A 10073-nucleotide genomic window follows, 5' to 3' on the forward strand; every position below is an offset into this window, starting at 1 on the left:
GGCCTGAGCAACCCAAAGTCTAGACTCAATTTCCAGCAGAAAAGGAGTCAATGGCGAAAAATTTAAAGGTGAAGAAGGCCAGCAATGATAAGGCTATGTAACTACCTGCTAGAGCAGTGGTTCTCAACCTTCCTCATGCTGCGACCCTTTCAGACAGGTCCTCATGTGGTGCTGAACCCCCAACCATAACATTATTTTCGTTGCTACAACAGAACTGTAATTTTGCTACTGTTATGAATAGTCATGTAAATCTGATATGCAGGATGTATTTTCATTGTGACAAATTGAACATAATTAAAGCATAGCGATTAATCACAAAACAATATGTAATTATATATTGTGAAATATTTATGTGTTTTCCGATGGTCTTAGGCGGCCCCTGTGAAAGGGTCATTCAACCCCAAAGGGGTTGCGACCCACAGGTTGGGAAATGCTGCTTTCTATGTACAAGACTGGTAGTTTTATCGTCATCCTCTCAAACTCCTACTTCACTCATGACACTACACACAATGAAACCTGGGAGAGCTAGAACCCCGTGGGACTGTCTGAATTTTCTGGGGCTCACAAGCTTCCCAACAATATAGTAACAGTGGTGTGAGGATGATAATGGTGGTAGCACGGGGTGGAACGGGCAATGAACAAGGCAGACAGGCTACCCGGACACAATCATGGCTTTACTGAGAACTTGCTTAGGCATTGTTGGAAAGTGACTCAGCCTCTTCATACCTCGGTCTTGTGGTGTAGTGGTTATGCATTGGGCTGCAATTTGCATGGTCAGCAGTTCAAAACCACCAGCCACTCTGCCCGACAAAGACTAGGCTGTCTACTCCCGGTAGCAGTTACCGTCTTGGAAACCCACAGGGGTCACTATGAGTCAGCATTGACGCGATGGCAGTGAGTTTTTGAGACAAAGGTGTTGACTAGAAGATATTTAGGATGAAGCTACAAAAAGCCTTCAATTCTAACATTATGACAGGAGCACTGTTCTTCTGCATATAAAGGAGTATGATATCATAATATCCACTGAAAAACTCTAGTAACTTTCTTATTCTTTGCAGATGAGATCTGGATATTGTGAAAGGCACTGAATAAGCACTTCACAAAGTTAGCTTGGCATCAGATTTTTCTGAAAATATTTTAAAATTCATATTCTTAGGACTCAACCCAGACCTATTATTGTTATTTTAATAAATCATTTTGGGGAGCTCTTTTAAAATATTTTTAATGAATCATTTTATTGAGGCCTCTTACACCTCTCATAACAATCCATACATACATCCATTGTGTCAAGCACATTTGCACATTTGTTGTCATCATCATTCTTGGTATCAGCTCCTTATTTTTTTTCCCTCTCTCCCCCACCCTCCCTCCCTCATGAACCCTTGATAAATTAGAAATGATTATCATTTTCATATCTTACACCATCCACTGTTTCCCTTCACCCATGTTTCTGTTGTTTGTCACACTGCGGGGGAGAGGGGGTTATACACTGATCATTTCGATAGGTTCCCCTTTTCTCCCTCCACCTTCCCCCTACCCTCATGGTATTGCTACTCCCATTACTGTTCCTGAGGGGTTGATCTGTCCTGGATTCTGTGTGTCAAGAGCTCTTATCTGTACCAGTGTACATGATCTAGTCTATCCATATTTGTAAGGTAGAACTGGGCTCATAATAGTGTTGGGGAAGGACATATTAAAGAACTAGAGGAATGTTGTATGTTTCGTCAGTGCTATACTGCACCCTGGCTGGCTCATCCCTTCCTTGTGACCCTTCTGTGAAGGGATGTCCAATTGTCTACAGATGTGTTTTGGGTCCCCATTCTGCACCCCACCCCACCCTGTTTGCATTGATATGATTGTTTGTTTGGGGTCTTCTGATGCCTGATGCTTGATCCTGCTGACACCTTGCAACCACACAGGCTGGTGTATTTCTTCCATGTGGGCTTTGCTGCTTCCCAGCAAGATGGCTGCTTGTTTATCTTCAAGATTTTAAGACCCCAGATGCTATATCTTTTAGTAGCTGGGTACCATCAGCTTTCTTCACCACATTTGCTTATGCACCCATTTTACCTTCAGCCATTGTGTCGGGAAGGTGAGCATCACAGAATGCCAGTCAACCCAGAGCTATTAATGAAAATATTTTGGGCCAGGAGGATCAACATTTTCTAAAGTACCCCTAAGTGATGTGATATTTAGTCAACCTGAATATTTGGGATATCAGGATATAGGAGAGATGAACTGTTCTGGGAATTTCCATGAATAATTAACATTTTTAAAAATAGATTTTTAATACGACCAATACATTTTTCATACACACCTTTGACCAAAAATCTAGATATGAATGATGAAAAACTAAATTAGGAAGTCTGTTCAAATCCGAAATAAATCATGCCTTGTGAAAGTACAACTTCTTAGATAATGGCATTAAAGAAAATGAAGAGTATTCTGAAAAGTGTAGACTTAAGAAGTCCACCCATCAATCATTACTCATGTGTCAGCAGGTTAGCATCCTAAATGACACTGGGGAGCTAGGGTCATTATTTCATGAGAGTCACAGCTAATTGGCCTCAGAATGGGCTTAGTGATTCTGTTCTCCCTCAATGCTTGCTGTTTAGTGCCTGGGGTCTTAGGAGGTTGCAAGCAGTCAGCCAAAGCACAACAATTGGTCTCTCTTCCCTTGGGGCAACAGACGGGAGAGAAGAGTCAGTAACAGGAGGCGGAGATGGAATGTGTAACTAAGCACCCCATGAACACCAGCTCCTTGGATGGTGTCCTTCCACTATTACAGAACATTTTGATCCGAGACTTCTTGGAAAAAGCTGATCAAAGGTCAGGGGAGGGCATGCAGAACAGAATTTTAAATTCTCAAGGACTCTAGACTTTCTGGAACCCTGGAGGATAGTCGAACCCCTAAAACTACAACTCCAAGATCATCTTGAAATCTTAAACCAAAAATATCCCCTGAAGTCATCTTAAAACCACCAAATAGTTTAGTCTAAGTAGTAAAAGACTCTACCCTGACCCTTGTGCTCTTCCAAGAGCTAGCTATACGGGATCAAATGGACCACGGCATCTGGAAGTTTAGACAGGAACTTTAGGAGACACAGAACTTACACGGATCGGGTAGGAACGACTCAGTAAAGGAAGGTGAGAAATGGTTGTACAACTCAAAGCATATACTCAATATCACCAATTTGTAAACATGGAAACTGCTGAATTGGTGTATGCTTTTCTGTGTATATTCTCAACGACAACAAAATAAAGAAGATTTTGGAGGGGAAAAATCACCACAACATTATGAACCTAATCATCCCACTTATTACTCGGAAGTTTATCAAAAGCTCCATTTCTCTACATTTGGCTTTTTAAAATGTCAGCATCTGAATCAACACAATGCAATCCAAGCAAAAATTTCACATCGAAAATGCCTGACCCAAACAAGATTTAAAAAACCAAAAATGAGAACACCGGGTACACAATATTAGAAGGAAATTTAGTTGCAGGCATAGAAGAAAACCTTTGAGCTTACACGTTACCAGTGTATAAGTTATTGGACAAGAAAACATGTTTTGAATGGGCTTGGGCTCTGATAGAGCTGCCGGAAGATGAGCTCCCGTGTGGGAAGGCATTCCAAATTCCCGATGATGACGAGGATGGAGTGGGAACCCGGCAACCTTCCCTTCTGTTACCAGCGGGGCCATCACGACCCAGCGCCCATTCACTGGCCACTAACAATATCACAAATGACACCAACCCCTACACCGACCCCTCCAGGAATTGGTTATGCGGATTTCCACTGCCCTTCATCCTTTTCCTAAAAAACTACAGCAATGGGAAATCTGATTTCTAAGATGAAATCTTTTTTGAAAAGCCTCCTGCTCCCTGCCAAAAACAAAGGGAAAATCATGTTCTCATAAACCTGTGGGAAGAGGTTTTCCTTTAAACACAACACCACGCCTCCCAGTAGAAACCTGCCTGCCTTCCATGACCTATACGTTTCCTTCTGACCTTGACTAAGCCATGGATCTGCAATCCCCCAAACAACAGAAAGAGATTTACATCGATGTAGCATTGCTTAAAAAAGCAACTGGCTGGGTGAATTTATCTTGGTCAGTTTATTAGCAGCACCACCGTTGATGCATTTTATCATTTACTCCCTCTCCAAGTTTCATTGTCTCTATAAAAGTTAAGGATCAAAGACCATTTCATTTGGGGCCACCTCTCCGCCACGCAGGAGGGAACGTGCCTGGCTCACTTTATGGGGATGGATCTTCGCAATAACCCCGCCGAGGGATGACGGAGGCTTGGAGAAGTTCAATAGCTGGCTTGAGATCAGACAGCTGTATTAGAGCTAGAGTTTTAAACCATTTCAGCCACCAAAGATGGTGTTCCTGCCAGACTAATTCAGGTCCTCCTAGTTCGGACTGGGATGAAAAATCAACATGAGTAATTATCATTCTACTTCTTCGTCACTAATTGATTAGTCCCATTATTCTAGTTCTTCACTATCATTTCCTAAACATCTCTATTATTTAAACATTTCTTACCAGACAAAGGATTAAGGAATTTGGCACTCAAGGCAAGAATAATTTGAGAGCTTTATCTTTACAAAGAGGGAAAACTCACAATATTGATCAATGAGGAATATCTAGTTCAACATTACCATATGATTAAAAGGCAACTCACAGAGACTTTTAGACTGCTTAGTACCTCACCAGCAACTCAACATTTAGTGAAGTGAATGTACAGAAATTAATTTTCTTTATGAATATATAACACATAGGTTATTTTTTCACAAGGTGAAAATAGTGGCCAGATGCATAGCAGCCACAGTTATTTCCACAGCTTCATGTGTGAAAAAGAAAACGGATCTATTACATGTCCTGCCCTCAAAACATTCTCCTTGCAAATTATCTTTTTTTAATTAGTAGGACCAACGTCATCCCATCACCAAGAGTCAAAAACCCAGTCACCTTTGACCCTCCACTCTCCTCCTGATTCCAGACCTGCTCTGTTTCAAATCATTTCAAATGCAGACCCTTGACTCCTTGGCACACATCCTCCTCAATTCGAGGGGCATGGACCTTGTTAGCTAAGTGTGCTCCTTCCCTTGCTCACAGATACAGCTAAGATCCTACCTCCCGTCTCCGTTCTATCCTAATGCTAATCCATTTGGCACGCTGGAGCAGACTCGCCATCCGAAAGAGATGTTGATCATAGAACTTCCAACACAACCATTCTGCATGAGTTCTTATGACCTCTAATTCAATACTCTCTAAAAGCTGGCTCCATCCAGCTTCTCTTTCAAAAGCTTAACTGCATTTATCCTCATAATTCGTCCAACATTCAAGCTCACCGATTCTGGCCGCAGTTCACCTTCCCCAGCTCTGTGTCCTTGGTGAAGGCCTCTTACCACCTAAGATGTTTTCACCTCTGATTTCCACAGAAAGCAACCCTGCTATCCTTTTAAACTGAGAGTAAAAGCTCCTTCTCCATGAGCCCACCTCTGACCTCTCAGACGGGAAGGAATCACTCCCCCGTTGAGCCTATATCGTACTTGACGCAGATAGCTCTTTTGGAAATCGACACTTATACCTTATTATAGTTCTCTGTGTATATCTTATTGTTTGGACCAACTCTACGCATCTATTACAGACACACCTCTCTATCTCCCGCAGCATCTAGTTTAGATCTTTACCTACTACGAACTCAAAGAAACTTTAATGCGTAGATTTCACAGTTCCATACCAAAGGAGAATACAACGGGGCTTCAACATCTTATGGGGAAAATCCCATTATCTTTCCATTCCATTCCATTCCCATGACTTTTTTTGAAGCCCCCTCATATGTATCATTATCATTTAAGCAACCTTTAGGTTTAAAGAAGACAAAAGGCGTATTTTTCAAGTGTTTGATATGAAGTATTATTAGCAACCAAGAAAAAAATCTTTTCCAGCCATCAGCCATCAGTCAACACCCCAACAACACACACACACACACACACACACACACACACACACACGAAGCACAGGGTTTAACCCGACGCCTTACTTTTCGGTAGACAATCATATTTGGAGAACTCTCCTCTGGGTCAGCAGTCCCCATTGCTCTTTGCTCCCCTGGTCCCTGCGCCATTCTGAGCGTCTTTGCTCACCCTGCAAGAAGAAATGAATAGGCTGCTAAGTCAGAACAAATTATATGAAGAGAGCTTTGAAATGAAAAAAAAAATCTAACTTTGGCATGAAAATGAAACATGATGTCATTTTGTACTTGTCCTCATTAATAAGTTGGGTTTGTAAATTTTTTTTGTATTTTTTAAGTTAGGGATCCTGGTGATTTTATTATCCACATACGTTCTTCTAATCCCAAAACAACATGTTTCCTTTCAGGCCCGTACCATGTGGCCTAGGGGTGAATACAAGTCAGCCTTAAATAAGCCCCTGAATAATCCCCCTGAAGACAGATGAAGCCAACCATTTTGCATTCAAAATTTTAAACCCAGGCCCATTTTCTCATTAATTTTATGCATTAGAACATGAATATTTTAATGTGGTCTTCTTAAAAGCCTGTAATGAGTGATATAATGATAAAGATATGGGCTATTTAAGCCATGCACCAAGTTCAGTTCTTGGTGTGACACTATATTTTCTCTGTGACCTTGAGTAAGTTAAGTAACTTGTTGGGTTTCTTCTATTAATTAAAAACACAAAAACAAAACAGGATAGATGCCCAGAACCATGTCGGAGTACCCTCCTATCCTCACTAGAGTGTGAATTTCCCCCAAGTCCCTTGCAGCTCAGGTCAGACAGACTGAGCATCACACTTTCACATAAAGCCATACCCGTCCTATACAAATGTTATCACTGAGCTAAGAGGCTGCCTGGGTTATTTGCACAAAATTCATAAGCTTTTCATCAAAGAAACCTTTATAAATCCCGTGCTTGACAGAAAAGGCCATTTCAATTTGAAATTTTACAAATGCAAGAAACATTTAATAATCAAATAACTTGTGACCAAAGGTCATTCCATAAAACACGAATTTTGGTGAAAGATGGGGAAAGACACAGGAATTGGTCATTTCTGCTACGAATGTAACCGCCCAAAAGATCCCAGTTCATGAGGCTGCTTGTGTTCTTCATTGTTTAGGAATGAGGGTGGATTTTAAAGTTGCCTTCCATAAACAGAGGAAAAGGAGCGGTCTCTTTCCTCTCTCCATTGTAACATCTGTATTTCTTGGATCTAGCACTCCACAGCAGCCCTGGTTACTCATCTAACCGGCTTCATTTAATGTTAAATGAACAATGCACCGCTCCATTTGTTTAAACAACGACTTAGGTGTCTCCCCCTTTCACGACCCGACACGAAAACCAGACGTTGTTTCCATTTATATATGCTCACTTGTCTCTGTCGCAAAGCCCATTGGGGCTTCTACTGCCTTGTTGAACATGAACACTCACACTTTAATAGGCATATCTGTTTCCATCTAGAAAACTGTGTTATACTAGAAAGGTTGGGAATCACCTAGAAACAGACATGGCAGCCCTCTCTTTCCTCTGTTAGAACGGGCAACTCTTCCAAGGGCTGGACTGCTAAGTCCATACAGACAATCCCCACACTAGGAATTTCTTTGAGTCTGAGATGCAGTAGAAAAGCTGCTAATTTTGGCTTCTCTATCCATTCATTTTTGAAACCTATACAAGTCATTTAGCTTCTCTGGGTCTATAAAGCCACTCTCTTGTCCAGGTGTCAACAGACAATAGAGAAAACTGGATGTGAAACTTCACATAGGTAAAGATGTTCTAATTAAACACACTGACTGCACAAGTGGGGTTCAACCTTAGTGCAAGGTTGTTTTTCAATGTTTTGTGTTGGGTTTCCTGGCCGTGAAGAGCAGGAAAAGTGGATGTATAATGATAATAACAGATACAAGGGGATATGGGGAACACAGGGTGGGGGGGGGACATAGGGAGGGAAAGGGGATTTTGGGAGTAACTAATGAAGACAGGAGGGGGGAGGGAGCACAGCATGGATTGTGATTGCACAAGTCACCTTAAAGGCCACTTAACTATGGGGTGGGGGTGGGGATGATCTAGAATTGATGTTTGGCTGATTGTACAATTCTCCACGATATGATTGAACTACTGAATAATATGATATATAAGTTACTTCCCAATAAATCCATTAGAAAAAATAAGAGTACTAACTATACCATGGGTTGCCAGAATAATGAATAAGTCAGTCTTAGACGAAAAACAAAGAGAATGATCCTTAGAAGCCAGGATGGAGAAACATCGCCTTGCTTACTTTGGACATGTCATCAGAGAAAACTAGTCACTAGAAAAGGACATTGTGGCAGTTACATCATCTACTGTCAAGGGTAGGGGTGGAGTCTAGCTTGTCAATCAGGTCACAGTTAATGAGGCTTCTGTGTGGGCATAGCCTTCTCATGAGGATTCTGGGAACTCCTGTCTTCCTCCCTGGATGTGGGACACACACTTTCCCTGTGAGACATTCCTATTGACAAGCCACATGGAACTATGCTGATGGAGCAAGGGCCCTGGAGCTGGAAGAGCCACGTGGAGAAGCCACGACAACGCTGAGATGCTTCCACTTGCCACTGGATCCACATGACTTTCCACCCACTGGTCCATGATCTTCCTGCGGTTGGTGTCATTGCATGTGTTGAATGAGTTTGAAGAGGAATTAATAGACTGGTATCAGACACATGGGCCAATATCAGACTTATGGACTTGATCTGGATTGAGCTGGGATGTTTTCTCAATATACAATTGTTCATTTATATAAAGCTCTTTCTTATACACGAGTGTCTATGAATTTGTTTCTCTAGTCAACCAGGACTAACACAAACATCATGCTTTGTAAAGTAGTTGTTATCATTGTTAGTTGCCATTATGTCAATTTGGGTAAAGTAGAAAGCCAATAAAAATGAGGGAAACCCTCAATGAATGGATTGGCACAACAATGGCCTCAAATATGTCAGGCACACATACACACAAAACATAAAGACAGCACACAAAAGTGGGTAACATTTTGTTGTGTTATTCATGGGATCTCCGAGAGCTGGTGCTGATTCTATGGCAATTAAAATCAATAAGAAGACTCATTTCAGACTTCTGGCCTCCAGAAGAAGACATTTATGCTGTTTTAAGCAATAAAAGATAACTCCAGAATGTCCTGCAGTATCTCACTAACATCATTACCCAACTCTTCTATTTAGTAGTGCTCATGCTCAAATTCCCAAACAAGCACAGAACTTCTCCATTAGAGCATCCCCTCATCTGATACTGCATCCCTCTCCATGAAGGTCTCATGTAACACGGATTACTTAAAGGAACTGAAAATGTTCTTTCATAAGGGTCCGTCCTCAAAATAACACAACTCACTGCCATCAAGTCAATGCCAACTCACAGCGACTCTATGGCTAGGTGCTAGGCCCTGGAGATACAGATAGTCTGTATAAACTATCTAAATAAACCTGACACAGATAGTCTCCTTAAAAAGCTTAGAGTCCAAAAAAAAAAAAAAAAAAACCCCACTTGAGAGTCCAATATTGATAACAGAGATGTCCACAGAAGCAAAGCATTGCGATGTATAGTGCTCAGTGACAACTTAGATTGGAGTCGAAAGATAAACAGGAGATCAGAGCCAGTTGCTCCAAGATGAGAATGCAACATACAGGCATGCAGCAGAGAACCAGTGGAGAGGTCTGAGGTGCCGGCCCAATCCCAACTGTGTGGACAGCTGCCCCTCCCCCCAAAACAATTTACTTCAGAGGACAGCACTGAAGCTACAGCTCAGGGAGAGGGACATGTTGATCAGAGCACACAGGAACAAATGAAGGGGGAGGAAGAGAGCGCGGAGCTCATCCTGGCCCACTGAGCCTTGAAGATGATATCCCTGCTCAGAGCAGCCAATGCACAGAGTGGACCACATGGCCGGACCCACTACGAGACACGACGCCCCTCACTAATCCATAGCCCTACAGGGGACAACACTGGAGACACAGTGTAGAAATTGCACCCAGTCGGACCCCACCACACAGAGACAAAACA

The 10073-nt window shown here is 42.0% G+C and overlaps 1 protein-coding gene across 1 annotated transcript in view; it reads right to left on the bottom strand.

The window, feature by feature from the left end:
* RGS6 (regulator of G protein signaling 6) overlaps positions 1–10073 on the bottom strand; it is a 611147-nt gene that overhangs the window by 562301 nt on the left and 38773 nt on the right. Inside the window, exon 2 of the mRNA XM_004698691.2 lies at positions 6052–6155. Within this exon, the coding sequence (XP_004698748.1) occupies positions 6052–6135 (84 nt within the window). The 5' untranslated portion in view covers positions 6136–6155. The remainder of the gene's footprint in view (positions 1–6051; positions 6156–10073) is intronic.

Source organism: Echinops telfairi, unplaced genomic scaffold (genome assembly GCF_000313985.2).
Source record: "Echinops telfairi isolate 266 unplaced genomic scaffold, ASM31398v2 ScPeMD7_18;HRSCAF=68, whole genome shotgun sequence".
NCBI classification, from domain to species: Eukaryota; Metazoa; Chordata; class Mammalia; order Afrosoricida; family Tenrecidae; genus Echinops; species Echinops telfairi.